The 22,306-nt window shown below is 40.0% G+C and overlaps 1 protein-coding gene across 1 annotated transcript in view; it reads right to left on the bottom strand.

Moving 5' to 3' along the window:
• ngef (neuronal guanine nucleotide exchange factor) overlaps window positions 1-22,306 on the bottom strand; it is a 37,918-nt gene that overhangs the window by 5,895 nt on the left and 9,717 nt on the right. The window contains exons 3-12 of the mRNA XM_083913851.1: window positions 20,108-20,449; window positions 19,599-19,666; window positions 17,558-17,808; window positions 15,756-15,916; window positions 15,498-15,650; window positions 10,100-10,229; window positions 9,863-9,937; window positions 8,338-8,427; window positions 6,353-6,516; window positions 5,882-6,040 (exon numbers count right to left, since the gene is read on the bottom strand). Of these exons, the coding sequence (XP_083769977.1) occupies window positions 5,882-6,040; window positions 6,353-6,516; window positions 8,338-8,427; window positions 9,863-9,937; window positions 10,100-10,229; window positions 15,498-15,650; window positions 15,756-15,916; window positions 17,558-17,808; window positions 19,599-19,666; window positions 20,108-20,449 (1,593 nt within the window). The remainder of the gene's footprint in view (window positions 1-5,881; window positions 6,041-6,352; window positions 6,517-8,337; window positions 8,428-9,862; window positions 9,938-10,099; window positions 10,230-15,497; window positions 15,651-15,755; window positions 15,917-17,557; window positions 17,809-19,598; window positions 19,667-20,107; window positions 20,450-22,306) is intronic.

Genomic DNA, 22,306 nt, shown 5'->3' with positions numbered 1-22,306 from the left:
TCTTTAGATCATTTTGTGTTCCTGTGTCTGCTGACACTAATAGTTCTACAAAATAATTGTTAATTTATGTTCCTTTTCAGCACTACAACTATAAACCTGCTCTTCAGAGGTCAAACCTTTTCAATGCAAAATTCACCCAAAAATAGCCTGCCCCACACTGTTCTACCTGTCACAAAATCCAAAGTACATTGGGCCAAAAGTGGAAAAAAAATACAAGTACAGTTGGATGTATAAGCCTCTTATGTGTATTTTTGACATATATATATTTACATGGCTGATACAGATCACAATCAGCAAATTAATGTAATAGTAGTTCACCTTCATGCTAGAATCACATATCTACTGTCACTATGCAATCTGTTTGCTTTCACAGACCCATGCCTGGGAGCAGGGTGAATCCTTCCTTTCCGTCCCTTCATATGTGTAAACACCAGTGGGGAACCCTTTGCAGTGTGTTTCCACTATATGCATCCAGCAGCCCAGCTGCACCCCACCAGGAATCTGATCGCTGCAGGTGAATTACTTTAATCATAAATTATTATTTTATTGCAAAAATATTTTTATCTTAATTGATTTATCTACTGAGAGGAGATTGGTCACTCTTGAGACTCGAGCGTCAGACTTTTGTGTCTCAATGACAATATGTGCCTGGAAAATGGGTATGTCTCGTGCACTGCAAACTCCTAAGCAGCGCCATCACATCAAAGGGCCACCGTGTCCGCTAAGCTCCCACACATACAGTCACACACACACACACACACGCACGCACGCAGTCAGGCACAGACAAGTGCCACACATTTTCTCCAAGACTCTTTCTGGCCTGTTGAGCTATACAAAACATTTATTCAGGTTTTGTAGTAAAGATCGCTCTGTAAATTGACTTACACTGATGTGACATTAACATAAAGGGAAGTTTTTGTTTTATTGTTTTGTTTTAGACATCTTTCATTTATTTGATAAAAAAAATGTTTTGGTTTTAAGAATAATAAGCGATACATTTAAACATAGGCATTTGTGCCTATATTGTGTCTTAAAATGTTAACCAGACATTCATTGCATGTAAAATATTTTGGACTAATGAGCCACTCATAACTGCTTGTTTGTCAAATCGCGTTTTAATTTCCAGATGACTTACACAAAAGTACTGTATGTACTTAGGTCCAAAGCGCCCCTCACAGCAGGACACGCTTTGCAGGCTCACATTTTTTCACGCATGTGCACCGCTCCGCTGCTACAACTACTTCCTAGGGAAACATTGCTTCTACATGTCATTAAATGTCATAATAAAATTTTATTTCAAATAATAATAATTATCTCTTTTAATTCTAATTTTAGCCTAATTTTCTAGTTTGCTTCAGAAATGACAGTGTAAGTGTCCTTAAACCTTGAAAATTGAGTTATCCAATTAGATTTAGTTGTTGTTGTCTCTAGGCAGAAAAGGCTCTCCCAATCAAATGCTGCTTATAGGGGGTGGGACAAAGAAACATTGCCCTACGTCTTCCAGAAGGCACTGACATGTAGATGGGTCAGTGAGCGCAAAGAGTTAAATCACAACAGCTACAGCTAGTACAGAGAAGACAACAACACTGTGGCTAGCCTGATAGCATTGACTTTTTCATGGTGTGCTTTCAAAGATAAAGACCAACTCCGGCATTGGAACTAATAGAAAAGGGGGAAAGTGTTGAAAGACATTTTAAGACCGATAGTCATCAAAGCTGTCTGGGGATGACAAGAACACTAACAGGTTGTGTCGTTGGAGTTTTCCTCAGATAAATTCTCGGCCGGGGCATAGGTTGTACAGTATGGTCTAAAATTTATATCATGGTATAATTTGAAGCATAGAGGCTAACGGTATTATATCACAGTATATTTATCTTGAAGTACAAGTTTGAGGCTTTTGTTTCTTACTTGAATATCTTCTTTTCATTCTACTTTATACTTTTACCCCACTAAAATTCAGAGGGAAATATTCTACTTTTTATTCCACTACATTTATCTGATAACTTTAGTTACTAGTTACTTTACCAATTAAGATTTTTTCTTCACACTGATATACGCTCGTTGCAGAGTAAACACAGGCTTTACACAGGCTTTACAGTGACAGTTATAAACTAATACTTCTCTGTCCATTCACTGTTGACGGTTTTCTTTCATTCTTTCAAAGTAAGAAGCGACAGTGTGGTGGGGATTTAACCATGGATTTAACCAGACTGAAGCGAGAACAACCGGCACTGAGAGGAGCGATGAAGAAGCACACAGAAGTCCACATAGCGAGAGGGCGCAAAGCGTTGTGGCAGCGTGCCTAAATTAAGCGCGTGAGCAAGTCTCTTAGTGTTGAGATAGATGACCTGACATAGTTGACCTGAGATGTGAGAGAAGGACAGCAGTCAACATCGGCACCTCATACCTGGTTATTATAACACTTTGCTCATTTATACCAACTGTACTCAAAATCATGGCATAAGCTATGATATATTTTGCGGTGGTTTATATAGCTCAAATCTGCCGCTGATTGTGTGTGTGTGTGTGTGTGTGTCTGTGTGTGTGTGAGCACATTGGAGCTGTGTGTCGGAGTTTGTTGTGCAGCATGTTAGAGCTGTTCACATCTTTAAAAAATATCCATAAACATTATGACTTTGCTACTGGTAAACACATGGGTGTGTTTCCATCAGGGTAAAATGTGGCCGCTCGAAAAGTTTCAGGCCACACCCTCTCAAATGGCTGTTCACTCACCGGGTTTCCAATACAAAAAAAAGGCCCGAAAGGGAGTTACGAGACTGTGGAGGAAACGTACCACTCTGAATGGGTGTCGATCACCGGTGATCAGCTAATTAATGTGGCGTGCCATTCTTCCTCAAAGTGATAAATACAGAATAGTTGCAGTTTGATTTAAGGTGGCCTGTGATTCACAACATCAACGTATGTACAAGTAATGTGGAATAAACATGACTGAGAAAGTGAATAACAGGACAAGGTACTTGGGACATAGGCCTGATAACAGAGCCGGCCCTCGGCATAGGCAGTATCGGCAAATGCTAGGGGCGCCGTCATCCGCGGGGGGCGCCGCAAACGGGCGGAGGAAAAAAAAACCCCAGTATATATGTATATAAATTCTTATTTTTACCAGCGCCATTACAAAATATTATAAAAGCCCACAGAAACATAACTTAATAGTGAATACTATTAAATAATGAAGAGGCCTTTTTTCTGGTTCCTGGCTCTCTGCACTGTACATGTCCTCCGTGAGGGGGGCGGGTCGTAAGGCCAGCTGCCTGAATCTGACCGGACCGTGACCCCAAGACGAAGAAGAAGACTAATGACACCGTAGCGGAATTATGTCTAAAAGACTGAAACCGTCGGGCGCCCAGGGAAGGAAAAGAAGGAAAGAAGAGGATGAAAAATGTGAAAAAGTTAGAGGTACAGTAACCTCAGTGGGATGACGTAAATGTAAATGAAATAAATAGTTGAATGATCGTAGTTACCGTTGTTGGAGCAGAGTGTTAGCTTGCTAGCTTACTTCGGGCAATAGCAGCATCGTTTACTAATCAATAAATAGCTGAGTCGACATGTATTAATGTTACTCCACCTTAAATTCATCAGGGACGTTTGAAAAGTTAACGTTATACCTGTTCAGTTGTTTTTTTTACAGGTGTCTACTGCTGGTATGTCAGTTAAAATGCTTTTAGTTTCCCACCCCCTTTGTAATATAGTGTAGCTGTAAGCCTTTGTTAATTGTGCTGCAGTTATGTTTGTTAAAGTTTACATCAGTGTTTAAGTGCACCTAAAGTGTACTACTGTTAATACTCCACACCTTAACGTTCCCATATCATTCATAGACGAAATATACATATTAATTCCACTGCACATTACTGCTTTTTGCTCTCGTTAGACTGAATTGTATTGCAATGACAATAAAGTTTAATGAATCTCATCGTATTTTCATTTTAGTCTTATAGCACACAATTTGTTATTAAAATGTAACATCCAGCAGTCACATTTCTTTTCTTCTCTCTTCAGACGCACTTTTAAAGTATTTCAGTACCACCCCCAGTGACTGACTGTCCAGCTCTTCTTACAGACAAAGTAAGAAGAGAGTTAGTACACAGAGGACCATTTCAAACAAAAACAGTTACACATTTCCAAAAAATAAAGATGGGAGAAGGTGTCAACATGACTTTTTTAAAAGAAGCTGGCTTCTTTCCCATTAGCTTCGAAAGAAGCTGGCTGATGTATTCCAAAAAGAATGATAGCTTGCGCTGCTTTTGCTGCAAAATGTTCTCTACAAAAGATTACCAACTTAACAAAGAAGGACTGAAGGACTGGAAAAATGCAAGCCAGTTGCTAAAAGCTCATGAGGATAGCCAGGAGCATTATACCCACATGGCAACATGGAAGGAGTTGGAGGTCCATTTTGCAAATGGGTTAACAATAGATAGGCAAGAGATGGCACTCGCTGAGGCTGAGAGAAACAGGTGGCGTGATGTTCTCTCATGTATCGTGTAAATAGCGGTGTATCAAGAGGTCTCTCATTTTTCCTTACTGTGTGCAATAGTGTGTGTTGTCATATCTGCCCTGGTTTCATTATTTATTTTGTGCAATACCATATTTATATTGTATTCTTAATTCATATGTTTACATGTGAACCCTGAACAGGACGCCAGTCTATCACAGGGCACATAGAGACGAACAGAGACAGACAACCATTCACACCTACGGGCAATTCAGAGTCATCAATTAACCTAAGACATGCATGGGTAGTGGGGGTAGTGGGAGGAAACCGGAGAACCCACACTGACACGGGGAGAACATGCAAACTCCACACAGAAATGCCCCAAACCGGGATGCGAACCTAGAACCTTCTTGCTGTGAGGCGACAGTGCTAACCACTACACCACCGTGTAGCCCGTTGGTATATGTTTGCCTTGTTTATTTTGTATTTTTAATTCATATTATATCACTTGTTTACGTGTGCACTGTTTAGCTTAATATGTTTGCCTTATTTATTTTGTAATATAAGGGGGCGCCGTCTAAAATCTTGCCCAGGGCACCAAATTACTCAGGGCCGGCACTGCCTGATAAGCACACATTCTGTTTTGAGAATAATAGAACTATTTGGGCATGATGACATCTGGACACAAAGTAGACCCTACTGATGGTAAATGTATGAGTGTGTATTGGAAAGACCCGATGGGACGTGTAAACGTTGTCAGCACACAAACCTCAGTATAAGAGGGGAAGTTCTGTTAAAAGACACTTGGAATTATGTGATGAGAGTGTTTTGACCTTGATTCAATAAATCCCCTTTGATGGCTGTGAGACTTCTCTGCTGACTCCTTCTTGTAGACCTTTCTTTTTTATAATATGTTGTTCTACTATAGTAACATGAAAGAAAACACTCCATCCTAAAATTTCTCGGCGCTGTAAAAGTGTTTGTTGACAGTCAGGCTGTCACCCTGCTTGCAGTAGGGTGTGTGTGTGTGTGTGTGTGTGTGTGTGTGTGTGTGTGTGTGTGTGTGTGTGTGTGTATACGTTAACAAGCCCGTACAAAGTTGTGCATGCACAGATCATGTGCTGTGTTCTTCTACCACTGGATAAAAGTGTTTACTCTACTTCAACGTGTTGTTGGATGTAACTATCAGCGGGATGTGATGAAATCAGCAACCGGACTTCTCTCAGGGGTTTGAGCGGCCATTTTTTGGACCTGCTCTGCCACAGGGCAAACAAACAACCACTCAAATGGCCGCTCACTCACATGCAAATTAGGGGCGTTTCGACGAGACAGACCTGCCTCATTGTGGGTATTCGACCATAGTGGAAACGCACTTATTGTTCACAGCTGCTCACTGGAACCCTATAAGCTGATTGTGCTTCAGATACTCACATACTGGAGGTCTTGAGCATGTAGCTGACTGGACGCTCCTCTTGGTTCTCCAGCAGTTTAAGATTAAAGACATTGGCCAGGAGCTGGCCCTGGTCTTCAAGATCCTCAGTCCTCAACATGGCCCGTGTGCATGAGTCAAGACACTGGAACTTGTCCCCACTGACAACAAGATGACTGAATTAACATTTGCTGAATTTGTGTTGCTTTTGTTGCTGTACTGTACTGTGTTGCATTATATTGACAGGTGTTTAATTATTCCACCCCATTTATATCGACGAGGGTAGGGTAGTTACAGCAGCACCACAAATAATCAGCAAAAGTCTGAAACAGCTGTACCACGAACTGAACATTAGAATATCATGTAGACAGGATTTACTGTTGTATTAGACTGCATAAGTTTGAGCTTGGTGTACCTTACAGTATAAACTGCTGTCAGTGTTTCACAGGGAGAATACATTACCAAATGCTTACCTAGAGCTGCGCTTGGTAACCAGCAGCAGATTGTTGAAAAGGAACAAGTAGACAGGTTGGTAGAGCTTACGACTTCGCATGGTCCTAGTACTTTTAGGCCCAGCCATTAGCTGCACTTCACCCTTCTTTAGCAACCAGCGTGAGTGGGAAATGATGGGCACAGACTACAGAGAACAAAAGATAGGGCTTTAAAATAAGGTTTACCGTAATGTTAGTTTTTGTACAGTGCATTTCTGATGCTTCAGACCATAAAGAAACCCTGTAGTGACTTGATAAACTCTAACTGATAGCCGTACAGTTGTATATGCAACATTAGATGGTGTAGAGAACCTGCCCAGCTGTTTCCCAACCGACTAAAATTCCCTAACCTCTTAAATTTTAACTACCTTGTCATTCACTGTGACACACTGTTTGATGTCTTGACAACACTTCCTGTAATGTGTCTGTTCTGTCCCGCAGTACAGGTTGCCCTTCGTTGACAACCACAAATGCTAACATCTTAGTAATGCCTTTGCCGTTCAAATTGTATCCCACCCTTCTCTAGCCTGGGTTTGTTTGTGTCTTTGGTGTACCAACAACCAGTGTCTACCTCAGGGTTTCCATTTTTCCCTATAGATGACTTTCTCTTTCACCAGCTTTCATGTGATATATAATGAAATGGTCCTCATTATCATGATCATCCACTTACGTTTTCAGAAATCAAATTCTCTTGCAATGTTTTTTCAACCCCTTTTAGTGTATTTAGGCCCTTGAGTGTTTTGTTTAAAACATCAATCCTGCTTACTCATTTGATGTGCCCCACCCTATCACAGTTATGGCATGTCTCACTGGCAAACTTGCAGTCTCTTTCCACATGGCTTGCCTTGCCACATCTGTAGTATTTCCTCGTTTCTTTCAAGACTGTATTGTTTACCCCTGTTTGGCTCTAGTTTCATGTTTCTTTCACACTTTGCAAATCCACTATGTTTGTATTTGTGGCCTCCATGGCCTGTGCAAACTTGGGAGCTTTTCCAATAATCATTTCATCCTCTGACAGTACCGCCCGCTGTATTCTGCTGCATTTATTAGATAAGTTACAGTCCTGTGCAAGCTTTCTCCGCTCTGCCAAATATACAATCACACTTCCTTTAGAATTTCTCTTTCTGGAAATTAAATTGCCACCACTGCATTTTGTCACTTGGTTTTGTGTGAAAACGTAGTTTTTTAAGTGTTACTAGTTCATCTTGATATCATTTTTTTTAAAAAGACTCCTGGTCAGTATTCTTTTTTAAAAGTGCCATCAACCCCACTGTAGCAGCCATGGTTCTTCTCCACCTTTCTCCAAGATCACGGCACCATGTCAGTACCACACTTCACAGGTGTCAGTGTTAGTCTAGATGTGTTAGATGTTCATGGCAACTTCTTGAACTGTCTCTTGGTTTATCCTTTTTGCTAACATTACAAATACTAAAGCAGGTACCACAGCCACATCACAACATCTTTGATGAAAAACATTCTTAAATGATATCAGGACATTTCCCCAACATTGTCTTAGTGTGTTATGGCTTATACACCTTGGAGGATGACAGTGGCATATTAAATTGGTCTTGTTCATGTGATGTGTTTACCATTGACTAATGACTATGGGGTACAGGTGGCTGCAAAGGATACACCATGTGTCCAAAACAGGGCAAAGGAAAGCCACATTCCTCAGCTACATTTCTTAAACCTTTGGAATGGGACTTATTTACTTGTGACGAAATTCAGTCTTGAAATCCAGACTTGAGGAAGCTGGTCTTTAAATTGGGACATACTGTTGTTATAGTTTCAACAAATCCCCTTAACACCATTATTGGATTGCACTGCTTGACTCTTACTAACAGACTGCTTTGTTTCAGTAATATCAGCATGGCCTCATAGTATGAAATGGATAAAAGAAAAGACCAAAAACATGGGCACAAAAATAAACATTAAATATGCAAGACAATAATTAAGACTTTGCTTACCTTGGATTTAAACTCCAGTGTTTTCTCAATGCTGATAAGCTCCTCAGTCCGACTCATTTTTCGCACCCCCTCATTGCACTCTTTCACAATCTGAGGAAGACACAAATGTCCACCATTAATCCACAATCTCAGAACATTGTGTGATATTGTGCTGACTCCACTTACGACAATTACAGTAGGACCAAGTGAATGTTTGATGGTGTAGGTTTAAATAATAATTCTAACCAGTAGAACTTGTTTTTCATATGCCTCTGTCAATCATATCAACTCAAACTTGCTTTTCCCAACTAATATGCTATTGGTTTACGTTCAAGGGTAAAGGCACACTGAATGGTCATTTGTGAGCTGGATGGGCTGCAAAGTCAGGGCACAGTTACCAATCACAGCTGATTTAATAACTCCAATCAGAGGCATCATTATGAGTGATTTCCAAGCAGCTGTTTGTAAGAGGTACTGGCAGCACCTGCTGGCCTCACCCACTTTGAGCAGGCCTTACCCCACAATTATGCCTCACTGTCTTCCTGTAATTCCCAACCAAAGACAAACAAACAACAAAGCAAATCTGTTGTTTTAAAAAGTTCTTAATGACTTGAAGAGACATAATCCTTTTTTTCTGTTTTTGAAAAGGTATTCTCACTGCCTTGGTGTAAATATGAGGGATAGGTAAACCCTGGTTTCTTTAAACTGTGTTTAACAGTGTACTCTGCCTACAGAACATGCGTTTGAATCAAACTCCAAACTTCAAAATCAATAAATCAGGAAATTATTTAGACCTTTAGACTGAAATCAGCATTGTGTAAGTTTGCGGGGTCTTCACATTGATTGTATAGGGTACTGAAGAGACACTGGGACACAAACCACGGAGGCACCAAAACACTGCAGAGGTGTTTGTTACTCTCCATTTAATCCTTCATCTAAACTTCACCTAATGTACAGAGTTGGGTGATAATTTGATATGATCGTTATATTATCTTTTAATGGAATTGTGATGAAATCATATATTGAGATACCGTGATACAACATAACATCATCTCAATTGATGATAACCAGCACATATTAACTTACATTTCTCAAAAAATCTCATGTGCAATATTTTGAGTTTATATTTTGTACTAAAGTTGTTAATAAAATGAGAAATAATTAATGAGTATTTCTAATTTGTGAATGTATTTAATTCACACAGGAGTATACAAAAATAGGCTTACCATGTGGTTATTTAATATGGGCTATTTATTTATTGAATTAAAGAAAAAACGTGCTTTCGAGAAATATTTCATTGTTGAAATATGACATTAAATGATAATATCGGGATAGAAGATTTGGGAAATATTGCCCAGCCCTTGCTGTTCATGGTACAAATAATAGACTTGGGATGTGTGTTTTCACAAATCTGATAGCTAACACAGTGCCTTGACACAATGATAGTCATATCATTATATCATTGTAATGACAGTCATGTTGACACAAACTGTACATCTCTCAGTTCTCAACTCAACATAGGATCTGCACCCTGACTGATGCTCACCTGCTCCAGCTGGTGATGTGCTTTTATAGCATTTGCTTCCCTCTCTGAGTTTTCCTCTGCTTTTTTCAGGATATTCTGTGTGAGGAAAAACAAAGCATCAACAAAAGCCAAACCCCTATTTATGACTGCAACATCAACATGTTCAAAATCAATCCAAATTCAGTGCTGTACCTTGCCATTTTACTGCACACTATCTATTTGTATCTATTTCCTTTTAACTTGTGTTGGCACACTTACTTGTACAAGCAATTTGAGCCTTGTAATCCTCTGGAAAGGAAGGATTAGGAACGAGGTAAAGGACAGGCCCCTGACACACGGATGGTTCTCTAGTGCAGCCATGGCTTCCCGAAATGCCTGGTTTCCCTCTCTGGACAGTCATGTCAAGACAACACAATGCTTAGTTGATGATACAGCTCTATTACAAACACAGATTTTCTCTCTCCTCTTTGCTGCAGTGATGAGAGAAAAAAATCAGTTACATTAACGTAAGTCAAGTTTCTGCTGATCATCCATGGATAAAGATCACACTAGCTGTGTTGAGGGCACATTCATTTAATTATATTAAAGCAGCACTTCAGCTCTCCTTCACTTAAAGATGTAAGACTTATGTTCATATTACGCTTCTGACCTTACTACAAGCCTGACTCAGAAGTTGAGCTTCCCGATTTCCAATTACAAGTGAACGCAGCATAACCGTTGGTGACGATGTGGGCCGACAGACCGACGTCTGTCAGCAGTGTCACTAACATGGCAGCTTATTTCTATCTAGAGGGAATGTCACCACAGACACAGATATTGGAATATTCAGCAAAGTGGGTCATATAATCAATCACCATTGTTTTAACTCACTAGGAAAAAGAAAAAAAAGACAATTAACTAGATGAAAATCTTTCGAAGTACAACTTTAAAGGATAAGGCTAGTGTATGATTTTCTTACTCATTCTTATTCTTCTTTTCTTGGTGTTCTAGAGAATATTTCAGGCAGCAGGACTGTGTGTGTGTGTGTGTGTGTGTGTGTGTGTGTGTGTGTGTGTGTCTAAATAAATTACAGTATGTGTGTTCATGGTAATGAACTACTTCTTGCCCCCTTGCTCGGATCACTCCCATTTTCGAACACTGCCTTCATTTTTATCTCAACTATCTCAAGACCTGTAAAATTCTGTGACTTTATCTTGTACGGTTGTGACTCTGTTGTGGTGACAAAATCTGTCAGAGAGACAGACATATATAAACCTGGAAAAATATTCCAAACCACCTATCCTCAGCAGGTGCACACACAGACACACACACACACACACACACAGACACAGACACACACACACACACACACACACACACACACACACACACACACACACACACACACACACACACACACACACACACACACACACACACACACACACACACACACACACACACACACACACACACACACACACACACACACACACACACACACACACACACACACACACACACAGAAAACAATACCACCGAGACACTGATTTGAATCTGCTGTTTTCATAATACATTTCATGATGATTTAGGTCATTAGCCTGGACACTAAGGGTGGGAGGACTACATATCACCTCCTCTTGCAACACGTTCTTGATACCAATATCAATATTTGATTTCAATATTTTAGGCTCTCTAAACAAATGCCAGTTTCTTCTTTTCCCTGGAAAGTAAAGTACAACACAACGAACATGTAGAGCCACCTTGTTCATCCTGTACATGACAGACAGGGTTACACACAACGAGCTGCTCCTGCTAAGTAATCACTGACATGTGTCTAGTGTTGTTTTTGGCAGCCTGTTTTACTTTTAGTCCAGTCTAGTTTTAGACGACTAAAAGTCTGAGAGTTTTAGACGACTAAAAGTCTGAGAGTTTTAGTCTCGTTTTAGTCAAAGAAAATTGTATATTAGTCTCTTTTTAGTAATGCAACTATATTTAATCAATATAATAAAAGTACCTAGTAGTATTGACGAAACCAACATTTTCTTTGAGCCAAACCCATGCAGATATCTTTAGTTTACATGCATGTACAGGTCTAGAATAAGTTATCCAATTCATGTTGATGCTAAATTCAGTTCAGTGTTATTTGCTCTGTGAAATACAAAACTAGAGAAAGTATTTGACCAACAAGGGGAAGTTTAGTGCACTATAGAGTGAGTCAGTCAGGTAGGAACTGAAAACACACTTTACACTCACAAATAAATACACATACACACGCTAGCCGCGCGCGCGCTCACACACACACACACACACACACGCGCCCGCTAGTCTCTCTCTCACAAACACACGCACGCAATCGCGCGCAGACACACACCTCCAGTGGCTAACGCTAAAGCTAACGTTAAAACCCGACACATTAACCGTAGCCTCATGTCGCATGAGCTTAATAAAACAGAAAGTATCGTTACGTTACTTCTTGACTTACCTAAAGTTCATTATGGGATGCCCTGAGGTGTCTGTTAAGATCCGTGGTGTTTTTTCCTGTGATTGTTTGGCTGCATTTCGCTCTTTCTTTTTCCACAACACATTCCGTTTTGCTTTCCACGTCTATGTAATGAAAGTGTTTCTTCTTTTCCTCCCAAACACGACCCCCGGCTGGTGTCACACTTTGTTCTCATGTTTCTTTAGTTGTCGCTAACGCTAACTCTAACGGTAACGCTGACCCACAGCAGCGGCAGCTTCAGAATCCAAATAATGCGCGTGTGGGGATTGAGGAAGTGACGTCGCCCAGACGCGAGACTGGGAGAAAACTAATAAAAAAAAAAAAAAATAATAATAATAATAATAATAATAATAATAATAATAATAATAATAATAATAATAACGTGACTAAACGAGACGAAACGACGTTATTTCGTCTCGTTTTTATTCGTCAACGAAATTGCATTATATATTTCGTCTTAGTCATTGTCACATGCCCAGCATTTTCGTTTCGTCTCCTCTAGTTTTCATCACGTGATAGAGGTTCGTTGACGAAGATATTTCGTCATCATTTTCGTTGAAGAAAGCAACAGTACATGTGTCATGTTTATGTTACATGTGTTTATTTTCAGAGAGAGAGATATGTATTTTTGCATTTTACACATTTTAATTTTATTATTTATTATTATTTTTTAATAAACTTAATTTACAAATAATTAGTCACATGTTTTTGGACAGTTTTGTCATGTTCTATCTAAGCTGATAAAAGTAATATTTCTATATTGCTGCTCAGCCACTGATGTGAGTGTATGTGACAAGTGATTAGGCTTGGCTCTCCTAACACCCTTATGAATGTGATTAGACTGTTGCACCAAACCTCGTGACTTGGACTTTACATCTACAAAAACAGATAGACAATTATATTTACTAGACATAGTTTCTTAATGCTGCATTTCCAAAATGTTAGCTCATAAACCAGTCAATTCAGTTAAAAAAAAAACAACACGTCTCACGTTTTTCCAGTTTCTGGCAATGGTCCCATTTAGTGCCTGCCATGCGAGGCAACCGTCCTTTGCAGCGCGTGGGAACGTCGCACAATCACTCGGGTATGTGTGGTTGATGAAGAGGGACATACGCATTATACTCAGCCAACCACACCCTGCACATTACATTTGTCATAATCAAAAACAAACCTGTTCTCTACTGAAAAGACGGGTTGACATTCACGGACATAAAAAAATGCATGAAGGATGACGCCTATTTTTCTTTCTCGCAGTTCCTCTCTCTTCAGACATGTATTCATCATCAGCAGTCAGACTAGTGTTTCTCATACATAGGCCAATCTGCGCCACAGAATCAACACAGAGCGCCACAGATTGATTCATTTTCTTTTTTAACGGGAGAAAGAGAGAATGAGAGAGAAATCTAGAGAGAGAGTGAGATGCGCACTTCACTGCGTACAGTTGAAATTAAGTTAGATTAGGACAGAAAATAGCATTTAATTTCTCTGATTCACAGCTTTGTTCTCAATTACGGCGCTCCCTCTCCTTATTCATTGTATTGCTCGCTCGACCCTTTTTCTCTCCGTCTCTTTATCTATCTTTCTCTCTCTTGTTAAGCCTCCGCCCAAAACAGCCTTTTCAACCAGCTGACAGTTTGTGAGTGACTTGACCACAGTCTACGGACTCGACCAGCGGCCTTTGCTAAAACTTGATTGGCTGTTGAAACAGATGAAGTGTGACTTTAGTAACGTTAGCTTAGAGTTAGCCGGAAGCTGCGCTTTTCCACAGCCCATGGCCACTGCTGCAGTCAGAGATGACAACAACAACACTTTGAAATCCTCCTTCTCTAAAGTCAGCGGTACCTTCTCCATGAGTTATAAGCAAACAACAAACGGTAGAGCGCTGACGGGACTTCATGGTGCGTTCAGGTGCAAGCGGATTCCACCACAACGATAAACAGAAACAGGTAGATGAGAAACAGAGCTGCCTGTCAGGTGAGAGATGTTTGTGTTTGTAAAAAAAAAAAAAAAAAATCTACCAAAAATGTTCATGTGACTACATTTTACTTCTGACAACCACAACAACAACCTAAAGGTGCCTTCTAGTCCTTCAGTGCTTTTAACTGTTGCACATTTTTTTCGGAAAAGAAATGTAGTACAGATCATATATTTTATTATTTGAAAGTTGCTTTCAGTTTTTGCATTGTTAATCTGTTAATAATTTTAGACTACTTCACCTGTTACATTTTAAAAAGTAAGTTCTACCAGTATTTATACTACTTTGTTTTATAGTTTGGGTTCAATAAAAGAAAGAAAAGTTCCAATAATGTTTCTGTATGCTGTGAATTATAGTTGTAAGGGGGAAAAAAAAATCAGAATTGGCAAAAATGGGTATAGGCAGGTAGACTCTCTACAAAATTGGGATCGGCCAAGCAAAATTGCAAGGGGAAACATTGTGCTATCTATCATCGTCTGTTGTCGCCCCTGCCCCTCAAAAGGTCCCCACAAGGCCCTGCACCACACATTGCTACCTGGTCTGTAGGAAACACTGACAACCACAGTATTATTCTGAGCAGAGGGCTTGTATTATTTACTGCTTCCAAAAAGACAAAAATACTGTTCAATATAGGGAATCACAATATGTATTGATAAATCACCACCTTCAAGAAGAAACAACTACCTGACTCATGTAACACTAAACTATTAACGGCTAGTGTGTGAAGAAGGTATAGTCCATATTGTAACAGAAGTATTTAGAAAGCAGGTAATCTTAAGTATATTTACGGATGATTATAAGGCTTAAGACAGTAAAATAAGACAAATTTAATTTAGTATCAGAAATTTATAAAAAAATATACAAAATTCCAAGAACCATTCGACTCCCCAGGTTAAACAGAAATGGGAGGGGGAGTCTGGCCTGGAGATATCTGAGGATGACTAGAGAACTGTTTGGGCAGGTCAAGCTAAGACCACCAACTCCAGAGTCTGGCGAGAATTCTGCAGAGAATATAATACTAATTTTTTGTGACTCCTAAATATAAATCTAAACAGCAGGGTTGCCAGTTTTTTGTTTTTATTTCTCTGTTTTTTTGTTTCTTCTGTTCGCTTGTTGGTTTGTTTTTATTGTTGAAAAAAATTTGAAAACTTAAATAAAAACAAAGTTTCAAAAATAAATAAAATAAAGCAGGTACTCACAAAATGCGTCTGTAGTTCTTCTCCTGGTACACCTGGTTAATGACGTATTTGATGAAGACACTGAAGTGTTCCACAGCGTGGTAGTAAACGATGTCGCACACATCAGAGATCAAAATAGACTTCTCAATTCGGTGCTCAAGATCCATCAGGAACCTAAAAATATAAAAGACAACATTAGCCAGGAGAGCTGATTTGGACTGGACCTTTATAAGACGTCCAATCATGAACTGATTTGTGTTAATGAAGACTTTGTCCTACCTTTCGCTGGCTTTCATGACTTCCTCGATGTTGGAGAACAGAAAATGCACGTCAGACTGGCTGAGAGTGTTGATTAAATCTGGGTTACGTAGAAAGTGAGCTTCTAAAATTTCCAAACTCTTGTAGTACGATGCTTCTGAGGTCACAAGCTCAAACATGGCCTAGACAGAAAAGCAAATCATAAAGCCACATTAATACTAACAGAGGATCCCTACACCAAGCGAACAGCTGATATGAGGAAATTCTGATGAAGTATAATGTCCTGTCTAATGCGTGTTGTTTTCATTGTACTGATCTGCACTGAAGAACGACCAAATAACCAGATTTAAATGACGGATGTTCAACAGAGTAATTAAATTACATATTTGTTGATGGAATCCATTTGGCTCCACAATTTGTTGCATGAATGTTTATGCAGGACGTATTTCAGTGTTATTTTGGAGCTGCCAGTCTCAATTTATCTTCTGTTTGTTTTTCTCATAATATTTTTTAGCCACGTTGGCTCCAGGGATGGCATGTCGGCTGGTCTTTCCATCAATTTGATCCAGAGTGAAATATCTCAGCATTTATTAGATGGATTATATTTTGTATTACATTCATGGTCCCCAGATGAAGAAGTCTACTTTATTTCTAGATTCACTGACTTTTCCTCTAGCGCCACCATGAGATTGACATTTTGGGGTTTTAAAGAAACGTCTCTCCAGGTGTGGTTACATGGATAATATCTCTTCAATCTGATTAAAATCATTCTGTTTACAGATTCCCACTGTCATCTGATAAGAAGTGTGTTTACATGCCTCTGAGCTCTTAATCATAAACGTTTTAGACTTGTGAACGGCAGCTCCGCCTGCTCTGAGTGTCTAATCTGACAGAAATATAACAAGCAGAAGTTCACTCGCTTCGCTGTTTTTTCTCATTCAGCAGCAATCTCAGGGGCACATACATTTCCTGCGATCGCTGAACAGGGGGAGGCTGTGGGATATTTTCGATCAAGACCGGTAAACCTAGTTTCCATTCCCCCGCCAAAGACTAGGAAAGCAAAGACTGGTGGGAGAGAGTGGTTCTTACGGCATTTACCAATCATTTCCGAATGACATAACAGTGAAATTTATGAAATTATGCACGTTAATAGAGAGGTAGTCATTTTTCTGCCCTCTTCTTCTCAGTACGGCACTCAAAATGTGCACAAAGAGTATATTTATTCAAATGAGGGAGAGATGATCAGGTGAAGTGTTTACATGGTTATTGGGTGCTGATATTTTCATTCCGATTGGGTCAGTCTCTTTGGATTGAGGGTTTTTCATTTTAATTGTTAGTAGATTTTTAGGGTCCATGTAAACGTACCTATAGATTGCTATCAAATTTGGTACAAACATGCAAGCTCCCCAGAGGATGAATCTTCCTGATTTAAGTGATTCCTTGACTTTTCATCAAGCACCTTCAGCTGATCAAAGATTTCCCCCATCGTGTAAAATATCCCAACATCTAAAAACTTAATTTTGTGCAAACAGTTATGGTCTCCAGATAGTGTACCCTACTGCCTTCTTCCTCCAGCTCCAGCACAGGGTTAACATTTGTAGTTTTAAGTGAAATGCATTATCTACTCTGGGATGGATAACATTCATGACCCCCTCAGGATGGATAATTGTAGTGATCCCTTGATAGGGATCAGGTCAAGATTTGAATTTGTCCAATATTTTGGGTTCATGACCAAATCCTTGCCAATCTAATATCATTAACATTAACCCTATATAACTAATATTTGTATCCATATAACCCTTAACCCTCACAAAATTGCTCACCTCTTGCATTATGACTTCTTTCTGTGGTAACTGGATGAGCAGGCCGCTGGCCTGCACAACTTCCAGGTTCTGCCACAAGCTGAGTGAGCGAGCACTGTTCCTCAGCTGCAGCTGTAACACTGGAGGGGACATGACACTGGACCCTGCCACCATAGTTCCTGCTGTGACCCCTGGAGAAAGGTTCTCAAGCTGACGCCGTTGCTCGATTTCCTGCTGCTTGGAGGTGTCCCTGTATTCCTGGTACAGGAAGGCTGAAGAGTCAACAGACAATAAGTCAGGCATCAGGTAGGCCTACACATGTTACATTTATTTTGCCTTTGTGCTGGATTACCACTGTGCCTAAGCAGTTGTGTTTTAGGTGGAAAAAATGGTGCAGGAACAGCCACTTTGGACAGAAGCAAACCAGAATATTATAAATATTTTACATAATGTGCCATTTCACATTCCCACACATGTGATAATCACTGTAGTTTTGGTATCTATGTTTTCCTAGGTTTACCACATGGAAGCAGCAGGCTTCAGTGTTTGGTAATAATCCTGAAAGCTGGTTCTGGACCATTTACCATCCCAACACACATTGGAAGCAAGTCTTCTCTTACAAGTTAACAGTTATGTTATTTTTTCCTGAAGAACCACTCAACATTGAATATATGATCATTTTTACCAGCGGTTTGGTTGATAACAGCATCTCACAGTAGTGCGCACTCAGGGGGTTCATCTCAAACTTGTGCTGCAGATATCCACATTGTTGAAGCTGACCACAGTTACTATCTTCTTTAAAATAAATACTATCTTCTGCCAGCTACATGCAAACAGTGACAACACGAGACTGCAAATAGCCAATCAAAATGCAGCAGGGCAACAGGCAATCAGCCCAACTTCAAATTTGTGCCATCCACTTTCATTGGCGAACACTTTGGGCATGCGTATTGTTGTTTTCCCACTCAGGGCACTTGTAATTTTGAGTGTGGGACTACCCCTACAGAGCGGCCTCCAGAGAACTATTAATACATCATTTAAAAACGATTCTATCTAAGCTACAGCTTTAACTTATAAAATGATGAAATGAAAAAGTAAAGCAGCAACCAATACTTTCTATGTCATTAATCGATAATTATATAGCTTAAGTTACTCAGTACCACTAAAGACACAGCAGCTGTGGGTCTTTGCCCCTAGCCCCAAATGACCCATTGCCTCTATGCCAAAGTGCCTTTTCGGGACATCATTAGGAACAGTTTGAGAGATGTCCTGCCAAACTTCTGAGCTAGGTTCTAGTTCCACTTGCCTCAGTAAAGTATTGAAGAAGCATGTTCATATTAAACATATCTACAATTTTATATTTCTTCGCCATAGTGTGTGTGGGGCAACAACATATAAGTAGTGGATGAAAGGTTTGCTTGAGTTTATCTAACTTAAACTAAAAGATTTGCTGATAAGAACAGATGCTCTTTGCAGAGAACACTGATATGTGAATATCACGAGGGAAGGTGACTTTGAACAACAGGGGCCTGTTGCATAATCTCCCTCAGTCATATACTGCAGATTGCTTTGGTGGGCGTAGAACTGGACTGAGACTTACATAAGAGAGGGTGAAATGCGCATACATAGCCAACGGAGTACACAAGTTCGACAAAAAGAAACAGTTGCTGGTAACTGTTTCTGAGCTTTTAAATAGTTTACCACAGTTGTGCGGGTAATCTTTAGTAAATTTGGACTAATCCATGCAAATAACCATTATGCTGTGTACACACTGCACAACACTATGTTGAGTACTCTGTCAACACAGCCAGCTATCAGCTCAGAGAGGCATTCAACCTTGATGAACGAGTCAGAGATATGCACTAACAGATACAGCTCAGCGACAGTGCTGAAGCCTTATCAAGCCCACTATTTATTAGAAATCTGTGTTATATTTGAGTATGTGTGTCTTACCAATGTATGTGTAAATATTCACAAATTATATGATTTTTGTAGCACCATCTCTAGAGGTGGTATAGTGGGTGGAATAGATTCGCCACCCTCACCCCATGTCTTTCCTTACCGATGTTTTTGACGATGTTGTTGAGACTGTGGCCGATTGTCTGGGAGCTATCTCCATTGCTTAAAAACCTGGACAGAAACAAAATAGGAAATACATGTTTGAACATGCCAGCAGGTGGCTGGGTAAATTCACCTTATCCTTGATCACAAAATAATGCAGCATGTGTGCTGTTGGTGCATTTCAGCACACACTCCCATAAGAGTGAACCCAAGAAGTGGGATTACTCTTTGCATTATTTGCTGGAAATATAAAAACATCCATCTGCGCCTCTTCACATTCACTCTGCAGCCACACAATGACTCACTACTCAATCATTCCAATCTCTTCATCTCCTATTTTCTCAACAGTGTATTTGCATGTGTTGCTCATGAGCAACATTATTAAAACCATTGATTATTTTAATTCCCCTGTTTTACATTTTATATCTATTAAGGATGAGCAGAAACACACAGTTTAAGCTTTAGAAAAATCATTTACACCCTTCTGTGTTCTGTGTCATTAGCTCTGACCTGAGGTTGGCGTTATCCTGGTCTGCTCCTTCTGAATTGGGCCGCTGTGAGCTCATGTTGTTCCCTCTGACCTCCTGTACAGTGCAAGCTGCAGCTGTTTGCTCAGACAGCTGTTTTATGTCTCCGCTACGAATGCCGTGAGTCTGGTAAGTCATCATGTCAGCTGTAAAATCTTGATGCTGGCTGTTGGAGGCAGCAGATATGTCCACACTCCTCCCTCCACCCACTCCTCCTCTTTTCCTATCCACAGCATCTCTGTTGTGCAGAGCATGTCTGCTGCTGGCCTCACCATTGCTTGGCAACACAGTTCTGGAAGGATGGAGCTGTGGTGAAGGCTGATGGCTACATTTGACAGAAAAAAAAGAAGAATCACATCTAAAGCAACCATAGTCACCTTCACCTTCATCTAGAAGCTGAAATTGTGTCTTGAATTCTTGAATTCAGTGCCTTGAAGTCATCTGTCTCTGTAAATTTGCTAGCTGTCTAGTTGTTTGAAGCTGAGTGCATTCTATGCTTTTTTTCAGCTACAGCCTTTACTAGATATTCTTTTTCCTAATTCAATGGCTAGATCCTCAGATGTCTGCATCACTAGTTTAAATGTGTTCAAATATGTACTGATGGCTTCAATAAAAGTCCTCAAGATATTATTGAACGTTCTTTTGCCCTAGTTCTGTCAACACAACAAATCTTTCTTTTGTTGTCCTCACTATCTAAAAATAACATAATCCCAGTCAGTAGATGGAAGAAAAAGATTAAAGGTCCCTATACATTACACCATACGCAGTAAAAACGCTTTGCGTCAGCTGTTTCATTCATTCCCTAGCGCCCAATGTAGTAGCAGCACCCAAGGTAGTAGCAGTGGCCAACGTTGTAGCAGCGCCCACGGTAGCGGTGCACCGCTCAGATATGTCTCTCTGCCTCGAGTTGCTGCTGACCCTTCAAAAGCGCAACCAATGAGATAGAAGCTTTGAGTGAGACGTTTACAGGCAACCCGAGAGCAACATCAAGCCGGGTAGAAAGATGGAGGAAAAACGTATTGTTTGTGTGTCCACGTTTCCTCAACTATTTAACAGTACATTAAAGTTGTATCCCAATCTGGGAAGAAAACGTAATTATAATCAGTGCATTTGTAACATAACTACAGTGACACACATGGCACGTGAACAGCAGCCTCCCGGGTGAAAGTCTGCTGTTTGTTTTTAAGGCATCCACCACCCAGGCCTCCTCCCATGGACTTTGCCCTTAATCCTGGAGCACTTACTCTGAGTATGAAAAAACTACTGTGGTGCGTTTCATCCAGTTGGTATCAAACGCAGAGGACCGTGACAAAACTGCTGTATTTTTCTTGCCCTGGGAATGAGAACGTGTCAACTGAGCTCTTCAACTTGTTCACAGATGGATAAAATAATAAATAGATTTGACTGAGGGTTTTTTATGCTTTTGAAGAACAGAATCAGCCTGCATCAGAATTCTGACAGCATCAGAGATTTAGGACCAAATAATCACAATGTAACTGCTGCTCCAACTGTCTCCATCCAAACAGAACAAGCACAAGATGACACGGTGAGTTGAAGCTGCCATAGAGTTGGCCTCAGCAGGTAGCGGCTACATTCAAGTTCCTGACCATATCTGTGCGGACTGACAAGCCCAAGTGAACTTTTGAAAACATTTGTTTGAACAGCACCACAAACTAATTATGACCATAAAGTTGAATCAACGCTCTCTAAAACAGTTCCAACACAAACTGAACATTAGAGCCTTCATGTATTTATTGTTCTACAGGTAGGTGTACCTGAACTGGCAACAAACAGAGAATGGATTGCTGCCACTGATAGCACCATTAACTAAAGATATTATGCTAATGATGTGATAGCACCAACTTACCCAAATTTGTTTTGCAGCTGAGTGCAATTATTCATGTGGCAAAGTATAAATGTTGTCTTTGGCTTTAGTTTTCTGGTTTTATAAAAAGTAAGTGACCAAATGACAGATGATTAATGCTTTTTGCAGTATACTCATTCACTTAAAGCTATTACCTTGTCTTGAAATAAAGGAAGCATCAGTCTTATCACACTTGAACCTCTAGCATACTGCTTAATGTGATCACAGGTATAACAGCCAGGTCACTCAGTTGCTTTTGATGAAGATATGTGACGGCTGCAGAACATCTAGAGCAGGAGTGCCCAATCATTAGAATCA

Source organism: Echiichthys vipera (assembly GCF_963691815.1).
Source record: "Echiichthys vipera genome assembly, chromosome: 5".
NCBI classification, from domain to species: domain Eukaryota; kingdom Metazoa; phylum Chordata; class Actinopteri; order Perciformes; family Trachinidae; genus Echiichthys; species Echiichthys vipera.
Note: the sequence above shows the minus strand (reverse complement) of the source record. Positions and strands in the feature narration are given on the sequence as shown.